This window comes from Anomalospiza imberbis, chromosome 1 (assembly GCF_031753505.1).
Source record: "Anomalospiza imberbis isolate Cuckoo-Finch-1a 21T00152 chromosome 1, ASM3175350v1, whole genome shotgun sequence".
Classification (NCBI taxonomy): Eukaryota; Metazoa; Chordata; class Aves; order Passeriformes; family Viduidae; genus Anomalospiza; species Anomalospiza imberbis.
In genome coordinates, this window is record NC_089681.1 from 40,619,995 (window position 1) to 40,639,647 (window position 19,653).

The window sequence follows — 19,653 nt, forward strand, 5'->3', positions numbered from 1 at the left end:
GCACCGGGGGCACCTTGCGCATGTTTTTAAACCCGGGCCGCCGGCGCGGCTGCGCGACCCCCACCGCCCACCCGCGGTGCTGCCGCCGCTCGGCCCTTCCGCACGACAACACGGTGCTGCTCTCTGTCCTCGGTGGCCCACGGAAGACCAGCGGGCCGGGGACACGGGCTTGCCAGCAGCGCTTCCCGGCCGGCGGAGGGGGAACGCGGAGCGGGAGCCAGCGCCCGGGCCCCCGCGACCCCAGGGCGACTGGTGACGAGCGCCGCGAGTGCCGGCCGCCCATTGGCTGTCCCCGCGGAGCGAGCGGCCAATCAGAGCCGGGCGCGGAGCGGCGCAGCGCTCGCCCTCGCCTCGCCCGGCGGCCCCGCGCGCGGGGGGCGGGGTCACGTGACGCTCTGTTTACATCCTCTCAGCTGTCGGGCCCCGCCTCCCCCGTCCCGTCCCGTCCCGTCCCGTCCCTCGCACCGGCACCGGCCGCCGACCCGACCCGCGGCCGCCCCGCGCAGCCCTCCGCTCGCTCAGCCGATTGCCCGCGGCCTGCCGGAGCGCTCTCCTGCCTGCAGTTCTCGCCCCCCATCCCCCCCAGGCGGGTCTCGCCGGTGCCGCCCAGCGCAGGGTCCGGGGCCCGCTGCGGAACGGGTGAGTGTCCCGCACTGTGCGGGGGGCGGGCACAGCTGCGCTCCGGCCGCGCTGTGCGGCGCGGAGGCCCCGGCGGACAGCCGGGACGGTGGGTTGCGGCGGGAGAGGGGAGAATCCGGACCTCCGGCCCCTGCCCTCCGGCCCCTGCCCTTCTCTGGTTCCCCGGACGCTGTGCTCCGCATTGTCCGTGGGCCCCGCACGCAGGCGCGGATGAAGGGGGATGAGGGGGAGGCGGTTGTTTTCGCACAGCCGGGACAGGGCGAGGGCTCGCCCTGGGGAGGGACAGGACGGGCTCTGTGCGTACGCCCTCGGCAGCCCCTTCTCCTCCTCCTCCTCCTCTGCCCGACCCTTGCCACATCTCGCGCCGTCTGCGTAATGAATAATCTCTGGCCCAGAACGGGTTGGGAGGAGGAGAGCTGGTTGGTGTAGCTGCCGTGGGCCTGGGCAGCTGTGAGAGGACGGGGACAAGAGAGAAGGTTCCAGCCTCGAGATCCAGGCGGGGGGGTGGTGGTACAGACAAGGTGAGGGCAGCGCTTGTCCCCCGCTGCGGCTCAGCGCCTTGCCTCCCCCCTACGACGGCTCTGCGTTTGCTTTTTGCCTTTGAGGAAATGCAGCGAGAAGGGAAGCCTGCGGTTTTGGGGATTTCTTTGGGCTTAGTTTGTTTGGTTTTTTCACTGTCGAGTCTTTACAACGTCAGAGGCTTTGTGGGGGCTGCGTCTTCCTGGCCGAGGCATCGTTGAGGGGTGCGTGAGACAACATTTTGTTTTTCGAGAAAAACCCGTGGGCTAATGAAGGGTATTTCTCCTTTTGGGAATGGAGGAGGTGGTGCGGCTGCAGCAGGCGGAAGATATTTTGTTTACATAAATAAAGCGTGTGAAATGCGCGATAACTTCGCTTTTCTCCCGCAAACCAGGATGAGTCGGTCGGTGAGCATTCCTGGCGGCAGCTGCCGGTGGAAAAGGAGAAAGCTGCCTCTGCCCCCCGCTTTGCCATAAACGCACATTTTGTCTCTGTTTATATTGTGGTCGCTGTTTTGGCTGGGAGAAGAGTAAGGGGAGGAGCAGGAACTGGCTCCGGGGCTGCCACCTCCTCCCGTCTGTTTTCTTTGTTGTTATCAGCTCGAGGAGGCGTCCTGAGGTCACGTCTGTAGCTGAGCTGCGGTGTTAATGGGATTCCTCTTGGGCCCGAATCCTCGGGCCGCCTTCTGCAGTGAGAGTGCGGGTCTCGTCTGCCCTCCGTGCGCCCTCCTCCCCCCTGCCTCGGCAGTTGTCAGCGGCTCGCTCTGAAGTTGCAGGAAGGGGAAGGGGGGGCAGAGGGAGATGGAATCTTGGCATTTATTTGATACTCGGTCAGCAGCCTGAGCCTCCTTTGTGCAGCTCTGTCATAAAAAAGAAAAACAACCAACAAAAAACAAAGCAAAAAAAAAAAAAAACTACACCAAAAAACAAAGCAACAACAACAAAAATGGAAACAAGCACCTAAGGTGGAAGGGTGAGGGGTTGTCTATTTGAAAACAAATTCTTTATGAAAGTACTAAACTGCTCCAGTGTATGGAAAATGCTTGTGTCCTTGCAGTACTTGCTAGTGCCAACATAGTGTTCTCCTAGGGCATTTTTTTTACTCCTGTCAACTAATAAGTCAAGCACAGTTGAACTGCAGGCTTTAGCAAGAATGTAAGGTTTCTTCTCATAAAGGGCAGCAAATGTTGAGATACTCCTAAAAAATACCCAGAATAAGGCTAGTCAGCACTTCAGCAAATTAATGAAGGTACCCAATTCCTCTTGACCATGTGACCTCTGTGTTAGAGAATGCTTTTCTAGATGCAAGGCACAAAAAATCCAGTACTTAGAGTTAGTAGATTACAATGATCTGTAGTAAGAATGTCTTTATAACCTCAATCCATTCTATTTGCAAATGAATTATAATGTGTGATATGCTTTTTTCCCCCCAACAGGACCATTACCTTACTCTGGGCAGACCATCTCTGGAAGGAATCAGGCTTGGATAAATTGAGCTGTCTTCTGCAGAACTCCTGCCTGATTTGTTGGGAAAGTTTGAAAGTATTTTGGATGTGTAGGTGTAAAAATGTGTGACAAATCAATTGGTATTTTCACTGACTCTGGATGAATAAATACAATGATAGGAATGTTAGAAGTAAGTGAGTGAGGTCAGAGAGCCACAGTGAGGGCTTTGGAGATGGACACTTAGCCAGATGTTCTTTACAACAGTCAGTGTCCCTCAGAAATGTTAGAAAATACAATTGGATGTTGTTGGGAGGACTGCAGTGAGGAGAATATAATGAAATCACAGAAACAGAAAAAAGTATGTAATACTGGACAGTCCTGGATGGCCAGATTTTATTACTGTGTCTGTTGCAGGGTTAGGTTCCTTCCCTGCATCATCTCTGATCTTCACTCCAGAATTCTTGTTAAAATCTTCGTGCCTCTCTAATTGGCCTTCTTTCTGGATTTTCTTAATCTAATCTGTGTCATGACTTGCTTTAGATACGTGACTGGCCAGTTTCAATTTTGCAGTATTCTATTGATAAATTATGAAATCTTGCCATTTTTATAATCATAATCTTGACAGTTTGGTGGTTTTTATAGTTTAGTCTTTTGTTTGCCTGTCAGTGACTGCCCCAACCTGCAGCTCCTTTTGAAGAGGCTTCTGCTTAATAGGAGACTTAAAAATAGGACCTCACTGTCAGGCATATATTGTAGTTTTCCATGCCTGTGGTGGACTGTACCAGAGCAGTCACTTGGCTATGTTTCTGTAAACTTGAAGTGCTTTGAGATGGAAGTGTGTATTCTGAAGCTAAAGGTAGGCTTCTTAGGCATTATACCAGTGGAGGTGTAAGTGTTAAGACAAACAATGCTAAAAGACATTAGCACAAAATTCCTACTGCAAGACATTGTAGTACACTGTTCTTGTTTTTCCCCCCAGAACCAGGCAAAAAAATTTCCCCATGCAGTGTCTCAGAAAGGTTTATGTCAGGTATTTCAAAAGTTCCCCAGAACAAATACATTAAAAGCAATTCTGAAATACTAAGCATTATGGTAATGCTCATGCCAGTCTTAGGTGCATGGAGAGAAACACCTGAAAATACAGTCATTTTTTTTCTGGATGAGAGGTGTCTTTACATGTACGTGTTCTTGTCATTTCCAGCTTTGTTCCCATTTTCAGCAGGAATGTCACAGAGATCTGCTATTCTACCCTGCTGAACTGAAAGTGATGTTCTGTAGCTGATGATTAATTAGCTCTCTGTGTAAGAAAAGTGCCTTGAAGTCTCCAGCACTTGGCACTCTTGAATGCAGACATGGTTTAAATAATCTCATTTATTTTTCCTACTTAAAATGTAAACTCCTCAAAGCAGAAGTGAGTAGAATGTAGATCCAATTATGTTTTGCAAATGAATAATCAAATATGTGACTGGCCCAAAGCACTCCAGGAATCTTCCAGTAGGGTTGGAAGTTGATCTGCATGCTTCATCCTCTCCAACAAGTGTGGATTTTTTTGGATGGAAAGCTCTTCTAGTTTATCTGCTTTGCAGCGTGAACTGTGTTCACGCTGTTCTGCTTCATCATTTATGGAATTACAGGGAATGAAGTGTAGTAGTTATATCAAATATTATGGGTATAATTACATGAGAGCATCAGGAAATAACTACTGTGCTCCAATTCCTTTGGGACTTATTTGTGTGCACTGGATGTTAATGAAAGCCTTCAGGCCTCCTTCATGCAAGCTCTTAAAGCAGCTTCTGCTGCTTTGTTACTTAAGAAATTTGGGCTGGACTTCTGGTCCTTGAAAAAAAGGATAGAATTTGTAGCAGCTCAGGATGCTGAATATAATATTTTATAGAACCGAAAGATAGCTGGCTGGCATTCAGAAGAGGGGTGTTGGTTTTCTGTTGTTTTTGTCCTGGTATGTCATGCCTGCTTCATGTTTCAGAGGAAGTGTTGCAAAGTCAACAGTGATGTTAACCTCAAGGAGCTTGGAATACTGATGGAATGTATGTATGTGGATTCTTGCTGAATCTACTTCTGATCAGAAGCTTATTGGAAATGTTGAAAGTAAGAAGTAAAAGTAAACTGTAAGCAAAAATGTCTTTAAAAATGGCAGTTAGTCCAAAGAAACTTATTTTTGGAAGGAAGAAAAGGATTGGAACCTATAGGGTTGGAAACAGGTCTGGAGAACAACTGTAGGGTCTTTATCACTTACACATTGTGACTACAATTGGTATGTGACATATTTCTCAGTTAATTTTATTAGTCCTTTCAATTGAAGCACAAAAGTATAATTGTCCTTTATTGTGAGGAAAAGACACTGGTTTAGAGGTCATTACAGAACACTTTAAATAAGCAAAGAAAGACAAACTCTGCAGCCCTAAAAGAGATTAGGTGTGACATTGGGAGTCACCATGGGAACTCACAGGGTACAGGTCCTGGTGTATTCTCATACGGAGAAGTTCTTGAGTTGGGAATTACTGTGGAGCTTCTCTTCTTAGAGGGGCTGTCTTGGGGCAGAAAAATACTTGGAGCCTGCTGCTTAGAGAATGAATTTAATGAAGGCTCGTTTTGGAGCTCTGGCTTTATTGTTTAGTGAAGAAAGGCTGTAAAGTTCTTGCTTTTACAAGTACAGAGTGTTGAGCTCTATGAGTTGCATGCAGTTGGAGGTTTAAGATACTGTGAGTGTTGTTAATGTGGTATAACAGGTGATGTTTGGAATGCCTCTCAAGTATAGCATTTCACTTGATTTTCTCTAATCAGTATTTGCTCAGCATACAGTTGCAAAACAGAGTTGGATTTGCTGTGTTTCTAGGGTGTAAAAGAGGTTGGAATTAATGTTGAAAACCTTGTTTGAGGAAAAAAATTCAGAATTTGTCAACAGAACCTTAAAATCAGGTTTAAAAGGTAACAGGCTTTCATCAAGTGGCTTGATAGTGACATGACATGTTTTTAATCCTGAATGAAAGACATTTATATGGAGGTGCTGCAGGGCATCAGAGTTGTCAGCATGGAGCTGTTAGATATGAGAGGAACTGAAGGCCTACATTATTTGAAGTGTTAAAAACAAAAAAAAAGATGGCAGACAAATCTGAATTAGGGGTAGCTCAGCAGTTAGAGAAGAGAGCCCTAGTCTTGGTTGATGACATGTGTGCTTTACTGGAGATAGTGTATGTTTAGAGACACACATGCACAGAGAACATGTGGACAACCAACCAATTCTATGGCAGTGTAGAGACTGTAAACAGGATCTCTGTTCTGAATGTTTTTCGAACCTGGTGATGACAGACTGGTTACAAGTCAGTGTCTCCAGGTTTGCTCTTCTGGTCTCTTTTTGGCTAATAATGCCTCTATCTGGTTGCTTTTCCAGTCCCACCTGTTAGGTTCCTTTCAAAGCAGTCTTAAGTGACACAGAGCAGCTCCTCTGACTTAGTTGCAGAGAAGCAAAGACAGGATGTGGGCAGAAGAGTTTTCTGTTTTGTTGTTTAGCACTAATTGTTGCTGTAGCACCGCCCAAGTAGCCAATAGTTACCATGAGCACCTAAAATAGCACTAGAAGTCTGTGTTTGAGCACTCGAGTCACATCACAAATACCAGAAGCTTGCTGTTTTTATTGCAAAACCTTTTCTTTGCATGATTTCTAAATAGATAAGTCTTATTAAAGCTGTCAGTAATCATAATTATGTCTTCCTTTTTTTTAGCAATTGGCTTCTTAAAGTCTTAAGTGATAGGTGCATATTTCTAATGGCAAATTAAGCAATCTTGAAAACTATTTTCAGGATGAATAGTGACAACTTTGTAATGCTGGATAATGTTTCTCCAGGAGGTATCTGTCACTGGGAAGATTTTTTTTCAGCTGATGTCTACAAATGTCATTTTAGATTTAGTGGTAAGAGTTAGAGTCAAATCATAGTTGTTCTAAAATACTAGTTTAAGATGTAGTGAAAGGCAGTATGCAGTAATATTGTAGAAACAAAATGAATGTAAGTATTAAAAGCATGTATTGGTTCCATTCTTCAAGTAAAACAAATATAATTTGTTATGAGTTGTCTTCAGGAGTGAGAGGGAACTAGATTTCAAAGAAATCATCTCAGAGGTGACATGTCCTAATTATTTGCTCATATTTTAAAAAAATTGCCTCTCCAAAAGGAGATTTCTGTATCAATGTGTGGTTTTTGTAAGTGAAGTGATAGTAATTGGAATTGTTTATAGTAATAGCTAGTGAATCACAGTCAGCAATTGATATGCCTGTGCCATCCCTGTCCCAGATGAAAGGCTTGATCCCTGTAAGTAGTTGTTTTAACATTAAAAGAGGAATTAGGACCATGTGGTTGGCAGAAAATAAGAAGTGATTACTATTTTGAGATTTTTTTTTTTATTTCTATAGCAAGTGTTTTTAGCAGATATTTGGGAATTACCATGTGGTTTTCCTGATATATAAAAGAAAAAGCCAAGTAATACTATTCAACCCAGTCAGGATGACTGTGCTATTATATCATGGTCTGTATATCAAAGTTAAAAAAATCAAAGTTAAAAAAAGAGATGATTGTGGGAGTCGCAATCCTCTTAATCATATTTTCAGAACAGTTGTTTTTGCTTGACAGGTATGACTGAAATGAATGCGAGTCAGCATTGCTGAAAGACTGAACTCCAAAGCAGTTGCGAAAGGAGATGCTTAATTTTGACAAATGGTTAATATTTCTGTAGTACTAACAACTTCAAGTAATCAAGAATGCTGTATTTCTGCTGGTACATCAGTTTGCCATTACAGGATTTGATTTTCATTTAAAAATCTTTGCCTGAGACTCATGAAGTTCTTGTTTACTGTTGTAGTTCTTGTTGGATTCTAGTGGGTGGGGCTTTGCTGGCTCTTCTTCTGCTGGGCATGTGATCCTGCTCTGTATTTGCAAAACTGTTTCCTCTACCTTTTTGAGAATGAACTGTGGTTTTCCTTCCATTCAGTGTAGTCCAGTTTGTTAAACTTTGCTGTGTGCTTCCTTCAGGAAACTCTAAATTTGGCATTCCTGTGGTCAGAAGGTCAGTGAAACTGGAAGGACACAGAAAAGTCAAGCTGCTGAGTTTCTCTGACTTCTGCTGAGCTGACATCTGCAGGATTATAAAATCCCATAGGCCTTAGTCTCTTGTTATTTGCTTCAGTTAATTATGCATTCATCATGACTAAGACTCATTACTGCCAAGTTTCCTGAGATTCTGTAATGTTTTCTGAAGTAATTCAGTTGTCAGAAAAAGTCAGTGTAAAATTTGACTTCTTCATTCTGGCATGCTCTGGATAAACTGGAGTTGTCCATGATATAACTCCATCAGGCTGTGTGAGTGTAGCAGCCTCTTGTGTTATATCTGTAAACTACACTTACGTAAGGTGAAAGCCATGTGCTTAGTATGACTGCAAAAAACCTGATACAGTAAGATTGTGGGAATGATGATTATCGTGAGCTGTGCAAGTGCACAGCTGCTATATAGGCAATGATAAAAGGTTCTCAACTTCCATTTTTTGCTGAAGTATTTGTATGAATATCTTGGAATGGTTACTGGACCTTTCACAAATGCTCCAAATCCCTTCCAGATGACATCTTCCATTGTTGGTACTGTAAGTAAATTACAACTTTGGAGCCACATTTAGAATAGTACTTGTTTCATACCTGAAAACAAAGAAAACCAGTAATTCAGAAATATTTTCAAGTTTAAAATGTGCTGATGTATTTTGGTTTGTGCTTTTAAAGAAGGCCCATAAGGAGTTTTGCTCAAGTATTTCTAGTTTTTAGTTCAGGTGTCCATGGCCTCAGGTCCAGTGAGTTGTGAGGCTAAGCACGTATTCTCAGTAGCAAACAAACACACATATTCAGCATGTACGTCTATAATTTGCCACCACACCAACACAGGCAACAGCACTAATGCAAGCACAGACAGCACCAATGGCCTCATCCTGTTACTCTTTCTAGATGGCCAGGCTTAATGTGTGCAAACACATGTGTGTTTGTATTACAAATCTTTCCAGTTACTGAGTTTAGGCACTCATTGTACCCTGGAACTCTTCAGTCTGTATATGCCTGTTTGCCTCTTACACGCATGCTCAGCTGTGTGCTCATGTGCACGTGCTCAGCTGCCATTCCCAAACATCACAGATTCTCCAGGAGCTTTCCTTGGACTTCTCTTTGTTTCTCCAGCAGCCAGGTGCGTCACTTGGCCAATGTGTCCCATCCCAGTTCCAAGGCCACTCCACTGGCCAATCCAGCTTGGTATTCTGTGTGATTACACCTGAACCTGCAGAAGGTCACGCCCTGCTTTGCTGGCATCACAGCCTCACCAGCCCTTGTGACCTGTGGTCTGACTCCATGTCTTGTAGGTGCACGTGGGCACCAAACAGAGGCCCAAGAAGGAGTTGCAAAAGGAGATTGACAGTCTGACAGGATAGGCAGGGCACAGCTGGACATACATACTGACCTGCAGCCTGCTGACATCTACCTGTTTCTCTTGTCACTATAGCTGTGGCTTTCCCATGCTTGTGTCTCCCCTAGTCACTGTGAATTTTCCCTTCCCCACTTCTGGTTCCTCCCTCAAGCATCCCCTCACAGGATTTGTGCCATTCCCAAGTCCCTTTCCCCTTTCAAGCGCAGGACTCCAGGATGGTTTGGATGGATGAGAGATCTCTGAAGTCAGGTCTTAGAAGATGTGGTTTATTAAAAGGGGGAAAGGCCCTGCTTGGAGTTGCCACGCGCAACTCGTGGCAGGCCCAGGGAGAGAGGGAGAGGGAGAGAGAGGGAGCGAGGGTTCCAGGTGAGGGTCCCAGGGGAAGGTTCAAGAGAGTGTCCGGTCCCTCGGGCACACCTTATCAGGGGGCTTCAAGGTGGGCTGGAACAGGACTTGGGCCAATGGGGTCACAGATACCTGATACTTCAGGGGAGGGTCACAGGTGTGGGATGAACCTTACATTGGGGGTGAGACAGAGCATTCCATTTGACCTTTGGACCTATCTGCAGGTAAAGGGCATTGTTTAATCAGAAGCGGGGATTGTTTTCAACCTGGCTATACTATTGTTTTCTAGTTATTCAGTAGTCAAGGTTTGTTATTTCAAATCTAGTTCTCATCTCAGTGTCTGTATTTTCCAAATCTTTTGCCAGGGAATCATATTTATAAGGTTTTCCTATTTCATCTTCCCCAACAGCTCGCCATGGTAACTTTTGTAGCTCTGTAAAAGTCACATCTTTGGATCTGAGAAATGCCTCAGAGAGGCACCGTGGTGGGAGTGTGGAGAGAGCTGATGGTAGGCTGGGTCAGGGTATTCACATGTGTTTCCCCCACTTGTAAATACAGACCTGCTCCTTTGTGTGCAGAACAGCTTTCTGTCACATCACCCAATAAAGTTAACTTTAATATGTGCAGGCAAATAATCTGTTTAATCAATTGCAAGCCCTGTGGAAAATTTACGGTAGAAGATACTGACTGGCCACAGAGGTGTAAATTAAAATGGTACTGTTACCAAGCAATACTTTGAAACACGACCTCAAAGTAGGGAGAATAATAAAATATTTGTATGAACATTTGTGAAACAGACTTTGATCACAGTGTTAAAGCTGTAACCTTTTACGTTGTAAACTAAAGTGTTGATTTTTTTTTTTTCCCTGGATGACTAGAGACTTTTTGGTAGAATTTTAATATAGATTTAGTTCGTACTTGATCAGCATGTTTTGAAAGTTTGGATAAATCATCACTTTTTTGGTTAGAACCATGAAAGGGAAATTTATCTCTGTTTTATATAAAGTAAGCATTGAAAATCTTAAGCAATAGAGATTTATGGACAAAGTCACATCTTTATAGGTTGTGCTGTTCATGGGTTTATGGTATGTGTGGAGACTGAGACAAATTATGATATGGATCCTTAAAGCCTAAAGCTTTTGGATATGCAGGATTTGGGAATTAAAAAGAAGAAAGTAGGGTAGATATCCATTGCTTTCTTTGACAAGATAAAACTGACTCAGTGTGCAAATATTAGTAAACAAATTACTTTTGAAAAAAAATGGTGATTCCAGTGTGATGCTTCTGGAAGATTGCATCAGTGAAAGAATCTTGTTTCATGGTTCTGAGGAAGGGAAACAGGGGTAGGCTTTACTAATTCTTCCCTCTTCAGAATTACAGGACTAAGTAATAAAAAAACTTCTGTAAAGATACTGTTGTATTGTACTGTACTGTTTTAAAAATCAAGCACAGAAGAATTGGGATATATTTTTTCCTTAAATTGTATTGGTTTAGTATCTCATAAGAAGAGGATACATAATAAATAAAAGTTGAGATTCTCAGGCTTTGAAAGTAAACATCATGATAATACAGTATTTATTGTTTATGCTGTGATTATTATGTGCTATTTTGAAGCTTTTAGATACATTTCTGAAGATTAGAAACCAAAAAAAATTAGTGTACCTGGAGGTTGGTAAAGTTGATTGATATTTCTGTTTTTTAATTGGGCCTTTTTTTTTTTTTTTTTTTTTTTTTTTTTTGGTAGAGACTGAAGTAAATGCATAGCTCCAAGATGAGGTTTCAAGTGTCAGGAATGCAGCGATCTTCTATTTTTACACTTGACCTCATTTCTGTTTTCTTTTGCTAAAGGCAACAGGCGTATGTTGTTCTGTTGCTGCTAGAAGTGAGTTATTTAAATAACTTGAAATGTTTATGTGCAGTAAGCTTTGAACTTTAGTACTGGCTGAAATTGTGAAAATTTTGTTATGGGCCACATTTTGCCTAGTCAGAGTTATATGAAGTGTGACTTGATCTGCTTAAGAGCTACAACTTTTATGGAAAAAGGATAGGAAAATATGTTTCAGAATGAAAACATATTTTCTGAAATATGTTTCAGAAAATACTTACAAAACCTGCTTTGTGTTTCATTATAAAAGAGGATTCTCCCTCCCCATCCCCCAGTTGTTACTGGGGTCTCTCTGAAGGTTATTTCAAGTCAAGGAACATCATTTTTATGTTCTGGTCACCCAAACTAAATTATTAACCAACTTCTTTCCTGAAAAGAAACAAGTTTTGTTTGAAAAATGTTGACTATTTCACTATTTATATATATATGTATATATATATGTATGTATATATGTATTTATATATATATATATATATATAAATTTGCAGAGCGTTGTGTCACTTTTATGCCTTTTGCCTTTTCAGGCCAAACAATTAGATATACCAGAACCAGTTCTTTTTACACATGACTCTACAGCTCTTCTGATTCTTAACATTTGCCTGTTATGGCTTATATGAACCTGCTTGAAATGAATACTCTCTGTTAAATACCTTTCTGCTAAGCTGTGTATTGTGACAATGAGTTTTGCAGCCTGGTCACTCTGTAGCTCACTAATTTGTGAAATATGTGCACAGCCAGCAGTTTCTGATATGCAAAACAGGTGCATGAGACAGGCTCAGTGAATATCAGACATCTGTATGTATTAAACAATATCAATTCATATCTCTAGTGAAGTTCTGATATTTTAGGCAGTGAACAAACTGCTATTACCTGGTACCTCCTGTTTCTGTGGGTCTGTTAGGCCCTTGAGAGAAGCTTTTCATCTTTCCCCTTTCTCCCAACCAGTCTGTGATAAAGCTCTTTGGCTAGTTTATACTGGACAAACTAAAAATAATTGTGGCCTGGGAATAGACAGAGCTGTAGGCACACCTCTCAGGAGCTGAGACCTTTACAAAATGTGCTAGAAGAGGATTGCCAGGTTCTGTCACAGACACTAGTATCAGAGGAAGGATAGGGAATCTTTCTGCATATTAGACATTGGGTTTAACTGACACCCTTTGCTTAGATCTTCAGTGGAACTTTGAAAGGTCATTAAGTCATCTTAGGCTCCCCAGAGACAAGAGCATTTTGGTGCATTGTCTTAAAGCTAAGCAAAAGGAATTGTTTTGGACTGTTGCAGGTAGAGAAGCAGTATTAATTATTTTGAAGTCTGCAGTTGATTGTACACTATATGGTACTAGGAATCAAGGCAGAGCTACTGTTCATTCAGTCATAAAGGTATACATACAACGTGTTGTCTATATTTGAAGAAGAATTTGAAGTCTGTATTTGAAGAAGAAACTGCTCCTGAAGCTTGAGAGACTTAGCTTTGCAAAAAGTTTTTGGTTGCCCAGATTTTAAGCAATAAGGAGAGCTAAGTCAGGATGTAGGGTTAAGCTGCACATGGAAATTTTAGTCCAGGACGTATGTAGGATTGTTTGCTTTGCTTTGTAGTTAAAGGTACTGCATTTTCAAGCCTTTATCAGCATATCTGAGAACAGGTCTGGCATACAGAACTATGTATAGAAAAATGTTCCTTTCAGCATTCATGCCATTGGTATGGTGTAAAGTGGGTAGATAGAACTTCAGATGAGAAGAACAAATTAGGTACAAGAGACAGCATAGACCAGGAAAGGAATGTCTCCTAATTCAAAGAAGAGCAAAAAGCAATCCAACAAACACAAAAGTAACTAACAAAATTCTGTTAATTATTATTTTTTTTACTCAAGTTTCTGTGAACTGTCTTAATATTAAAAAAAAAGTTCAGTAGCTACTCAGCAAGTTAGTCTAACACTATGCCCTTGTATAGCTGCCAAGGTTAAATTCATTTGATCATGTGCTTATATGCTTGTCACTGCTCATACATTTGTGGAGTTCTATAAGTTTCAGTACCTCTTCTGAGAGGAATGCAGTACCATGTCTGCTGTTCAGCACGTTCAGGTGACTGGAGGTGGAGGAAGAGTGAAAGCAGGCACATACCTGGAATCTTGCATAAACAGCTGTTGAAAGCTGAAACAGGAAGATCAGAGCTTAAGCTTACATCAGACTTGACAAACATTTTCTGCCCAAGTAGGTCAATGCAATTCAGGTTAAGTCAGTAGTTGTAGCTGTTTACATTCATTTGACTTAACGCTAATCCTGTGGTCTATTTTTTGTTCCATTGCTCTATTGCAAAGAACCTTGAAGTATGCTCTGTGGAGTGCACTTCACTGGAGAGCTGACTCTACTTGGTTTTGTACTTGTTTCTGTTTAACTTGAAGAGCTTCTTGAAGTGGCCCACTGAACAGCAGTTTAAGAGTGAATGTTTTTAAGATTAGTCTAGAGTATAGACTTCAAAAATGTGCAGTGTTCTCTATAGAGTTTTCCTTAATGCACCAAGTAGCATCATATATCCAAAAAACAACAGATTTTCTTTCATAGCTGCTTGGGGTGATAAAACAAATAGCTGTGGAAGAGAAGGTAGTTCTAGTAGCTGGATTTCCAAAGGACTTAAACTTGTTGCTGCCTTCAGTATCAGTTTAGCAACAAGTATAGGTGTAAAAGTTTTTAAAAAATGTTTATGAAGACATCATTCTAAAATACATCTGTGTCCCGCATTTTATTTTTAATTTTGTAGTCACCTACTGCAGTTACTGCCAGTACATACTTCATATTTTGGCTTTCTCCAGTCTTTGCTGAATGAAAGTAATAGTAGAATTACTCTTTTTCTTTCAGATCACAATCAATCATACTGTTCGTTTGAAAGCTCCTGCTGAAATCTTAAGCTCAGCTCTGCAGTTTGGGGTTGAATTTCCTTGTGTCAGTCGCTGTTAATACTGAATTGAAGTCCTGTGGTTGTAGGAGTCACTGGATGGGATGAGGACAGGCAAAACATGATCTTGAGTTCATAACAGCTGCAAGGGTATCATATATTGAGTCTGGCCAAGAAGGAGTAGGTCTGATATTTGATTAGTAGCCTGGGAAACTTAGAATCTCTGCTGATTAGAGCAATGCTGCTGATTTTTGCTATGAATAAACTGAAATTGTTAACTTGACTGAAGTGTTTCAGGCCCCTGTGTGCATTCATGGTTAATTCCCTTCTATTGCCAGTCACAGAATATTCCTTTTTGGGGAAACTGAACGGCTCAATCCTAATATTAATGTGCAGCACAGTGACTTACTGCTGTCTTCTCCCTATTACAGGAAAGAGGGAAAATTCACCAAGCAAGATTGTATTCTATGTATAAGTTTAAAGTAATGTATCACACTCCTGATACAGTGTCATCTTTCTCCAAGCTGATGTGTTAGTGAAAATTGTGTTAGTTGTGAGGAGGAGACTTCAAATATGGCTGATTCCATTTATTATTCTCATTTCCATTCTTTGAAATAAAGTAAGGATCAAGTAAGCCAGCTCAAGTAGCTTGTATTTCTGAGTAATTGTCTATATGGAGTCAGGTTGTGTCAATATTACAAGGTACTTAATTTTAATATATTTGGCATCATATGGATTTAGCAATGGCCATGAGGTTTGTCTGGCAGATTAACTGGATACCTTGCTAGCACGATATTTAAACTGTATTTAAGAGTGTGTGCAAGTCTGTAGTGGCCCAGGAAATTAACTTAAAGTGCAATTACATTTGTAGAAATTCTGAAACATGCAAAACTTGTGTCCCTTTAAAAGCTGGTAAAAAAATCTTGGTTAGCCATATACTTAATTACTAACTTTTCAGCTAAGAGTTTTGCATATCTTGAAACCAAAATAATGTGGAATTAGAATGCACTCATGTTGTCATCTCAGCCACATAGCCAAAAATAAGTGATTAATGTGACAATATTAAAAAAAAAAAAAAAAAAGGAAAACCATCAAAAAAGCACCCAGAAATTATTTAAGGTACTTTCACTGAAATTGATTACAAGGTTAGGTCAGAGGCAGATCAGAGGTGGTGGTGTTACACAGTTGTGTGGATTGTTAGGGAAATTGGGAAGTGTTTCCATTTCATTTTTATTGTGAATATAAGAAACTTCAAGATGGGGTTCCAGCTTCTGAAAATAAATTCATGAGTAGTGTGGAATGAAAAATGAAGATTGTTTTAATTGCAGTTATTTTTACTAAGTGAATTAACTTTTTAACAAGACTATATTGAAATTTTAACTGCTATACCATAATTTCTGTTGGCTCCTGTATTCCAGAGATTCCTAAGGCTAAAAGCAATAGATGGTTTTTGTTAACTTGACAAACCTTCATCTTTCTTGTGAAGTTGCTATACCTCTTGGTGTAATAGGCATCAGAATGTTGCTTGTGCTCTTTGTGAACTGCACGTGTTTCAGTTTTAATATCAGGGAGCTTCACAGGATGTTTTTGGTGAGCATTCAGCTGTGTAGAAAGTTTTATCATAGTATGCTTTGCTGGTTTTATCTTGGTCCTGGGTCAACACTCAAAGGAAGATTTGACTAACTTGCCCTTTTTCTCCAGCTGTGCCAAAATGGCTTCTGAGATGTTTTCTTTTGTGTGTTTAAAAGCATTGGAGGAAAGGGAACTATCAAAAAGTATTTCTCTGCAGCACAAGAGGCCACTTCTCATGAAAAGATCTACTTCTTTCACTTCCTAGGGCATTTTTTGTTTTTGAACTAAAATACTTTCCATATGAGCAGCATTTTAGCCTACCTGTAGCTGTAGTGTGCAGAGTAGAGCACTGTAGATGACTAATGAATGCGAACCAAACCAAGATACCTTAAAAGCAAACACAATCACTGTCATCTACCTAATGTCACCTTGTTCAGACAGTGACAGTGTGTCTAGAATGATATGTCGCCCTCAACTGCACTGCCAAATAGCCACGCTGTTTTGCTGTATCCCATTCTTGAGAGGAGACTCCATTTCTCTTCTCCCCTGCTTACCTCAATGTCACAGTGTCAACCACACCTTTTCTGTTCTTGGCTTCGAGATTTTGTGTGATAACCATTATTGAAGCTGAGACACTTGATGGCTATCCTCAGTAGAAAGTCTTGTGATTCTGCAATAACTTGAGCCATCATATAATTGCAAGAATACAAAATTACCAAATACCTAAAATAGTCTGTTGCAGTGTCATGAGCATTGAAAATTAGAAAAATGTTATCTACAGGAAAAAAATGGTATGTGAAAGCAGTGAAGGCACTTGTTGATGGAAATGCTAAAGCTTTAGGTTTTCCCATCCGCCGGCTCTGCAGTGTGTTACAGCACTTAACTGGCACAGTGCTGATGGCTAGCCGAGTTCTCCATCTGCTGGTGCAAGGTGATGGATGCACCCCGCAGGAAGAGCTGAAAGCGGCATTCCCATTTCTCAAGTGTAGCTGCTGAATTTAGTCTTTAGAAAACTTAGTTCCTATCTTTATGGTTTTAGTTACTTTTATTTCCAAACATATCTCAAGATAAAAATTAACTTTTTAAAAAAATATCTCAGGTTTCATATTTTCTGTCTAAGTTATCCTTTAGTTTTTTCACAAGTAAAAAGAAATATTCTTGTGCACTTGAACACACACAGGCCTGCTTATTCTGCTGTGGAGCACTAAGGTGTTCAGAAGTCTGATTTTTCTACTTTAATCAAAGGGGTTTTTTGCTGGATAATTGCACATGGTGACTTTTTGCCTCTTCCCATTCCAGAATGTCAGTGGGAATTGGTTTTGCTTCGGAGGGAGGCACACAGCTGAATGGTGAATAGTCATCATTTCACCTCTGTTTAACAGCCCTGAGCATTCCACCCGCATCCCTAGTAAACTCCCTGCAGTTTATATACTGGTCATGACACCCTATGGTATGGAATATCCCTTCGGCCAGTTCAGGTCAGCTGTCCTGGCCATGGTCCCTCCTGGCTTTTTGTGTGCCTGCTCACTGCAGAGTGTAGGAAATGGAAAAGTCCTTCCTTGGCTTAGGGTAAACACTACTAAGCAACAACTGAAACTTCAGTGTGTTATCAACATTATTCTGATACTCACTGTGTGCTCAATTCACGTAGAAGTGATGTATTAAACTTTCTGTTCTCCTGTCTCCTGGTCTTCTGTTGCTATTTTACTGATAATTCATGCAACATTAAAAATGCTGATGTCTGGATTTTGAGTTTAATGAAATAACTGCAGATAAATTATAGATCAGAAGGAATTATTTTGAAGTTAATACTTCAAAATAATTGAAGTTATTGCAAAACTGGCTTATTGCAGTGTGCTGTGTAAAATTACACTTAGGAGCTGGCAAGCTGTTAAAATTTTCTAGGTACTTAAGGAGTTTTTATTCCTCTAGTGAATATGATAGGCATTGGGAGGGGCTCATACTTGGAGAGCTTTCCTGTTTTGATTCCAGAAGAGAGCAATGTGCCATTGCATCTGCATTAGTATTCTGTGTCAGCTCAGAAGTGAACATCTGAAAAGCATCTCCTGAACAGCATCCCTTACTGGGCTTTGTTTCCCCCATAGGGTGATCTTAGCACATGGGAACCAAGTTCCTTTCAAAATTAGCAAAGTTGGTACACACTCCAGCTGCTGTTGGACTCTTAGCTCTCAGGATGGGACTAGAGCTCACCCAAAGGCAGTTGCTGTCCTGTAGGTGCCCCCTCAAATATGCCACAGGGGTGAAAGGTTCTTAGCACTGGCTTGCAGTGTCTAGCAAGCAATGCTGCATAAGGGTTTGCATACTGCAGACAGCCCATGCTGGTGTATTAAGCCCATGTTTGTCAACTCTGAGTTAAAAAATCTGAGGGACAAAATTTTGATTGAGTACTAGCTGTCCTACCTCCTAGTTCTGCTTCATAAAGTTATCCAGTACTAACAGTATTTCATTACTTGCTAATAGTTGTTAATTTGTTTTGCAGGATTCGCTTGTGATGTCCTTCTGAAAAAACAGCTGAAACTCCATTACAAACGTATACTTTTGGGGAAACTCTCCTCCTAATGTATTTTGCAAACTAATTGAATTACCACAGAAGTTCAGCATGGGAGGAGCTGTGAGTGCTGGAGAAGACAACGATGACTTAATTGATAACTTGAAAGAAGCTCAGTACATTCGTACGGAGAGTGTGGAGCAGGCCTTCAGAGCGATTGATCGTGGTGATTATTACCTGGAAGGATACAGGGACAATGCTTACAAAGACTTGGCCTGGAAGCATGGGAATATACACTTGTCAGCACCTTGCATTTATTCTGAAGTCATGGAAGCACTGAAACTTCAGCCTGGATTGTCTTTTCTAAATCTGGGTAGTGGAACCGGGTACTTGAGTACAATGGTGGGATTAATATTAGGTAATGATTAATATTAGGTAACCTGAATGTTTTTATTCAAATATAGTGGGTTTGAATATTTAATGAGATTATGCAAGCCCTGTAAAACCTTACTTTTACTTCTTGAACAATGACAGTACCATACATAAGGCTGGCTCTTTGAGATGTGTTGTTAAAATATTGTTATCTGCAAACAGTTCACTGGTGCTCTAATTTGATGACATTTCTTGGGTATTTTGGAAGAGGCAATTCTTCCTGCATTCTGTAGTCTGAAATTCTCATTTGAAAGGAAACAGTCCTTATTTTTGTTTAAAAGGGAAATGTAGAGTGGAACAATTTTTGAAGACTAAAATTTTCATCTGCATTTGCACTCTCTTTTTGCCTTTACTGTATGTTATTGTTCTGATCTTCAGTTTATGGAAGTGAAAATCTTAATTCTAAAGGCTAATTTATTTCTCTTGAAGAAACTTAACTGAAAAATAAATCTGTGTCAGTATGCAAACAGTTATTTCAAAATACATTTAATCAGTTTTTAGTGAGAAGATTTTGGAATGTAGACTGATGAGACTTTTTAATCAGGTGTGTGTGTTTTCAAAAGAATTTTAACACACTAACACTGTGTTTTTTCTTGTTTGCAAATGCATTCCCTATATGAAAAAAAATGGAACTAAATATTGTTACCTAAATTAAATTTCAAATCCTGGACAGAAAAATGCATTAAATCTCCTCATGCCCAGCATTTAGATTACATAGCAAATGCACTAACAACTTATTTTTTTACGAATTATTTTATTACATAAAACAGCAGTAATTATTTTGATGTGTATTTTTCGTAGATAAAGTTTTCTTGACCATACTGTATGCAGTTTTTCCTTTGTTGCAGGCATCTTGCTGATATGCAGATTTTGCTTAAATTAATTTATATATAAAACTAAGGTATCGAGTTGGTTTGTTCATTTTCAATTAATTTAGTTACTTTGACAT

At 40.9% G+C, this 19,653-nt stretch overlaps 1 protein-coding gene across 2 annotated transcripts in view; it reads left to right on the forward strand.

The window, feature by feature from the left end:
- Positions 1 to 500: 500 nt before the first annotated feature.
- The window catches only part of PCMTD1 (protein-L-isoaspartate (D-aspartate) O-methyltransferase domain containing 1), a 41,114-nt gene continuing 21,961 nt past the window's right edge, over positions 501 to 19,653 (forward strand). For both annotated transcript variants that reach the window (XM_068189045.1, XM_068189054.1), the window contains exons 1-2: positions 501 to 639; positions 18,264 to 18,690. In XM_068189045.1, coding sequence (XP_068045146.1) covers positions 18,384 to 18,690 — 307 coding nt within the window. In that variant the 5' untranslated portion in view covers positions 501 to 639; positions 18,264 to 18,383. The remainder of the gene's footprint in view (positions 640 to 18,263; positions 18,691 to 19,653) is intronic.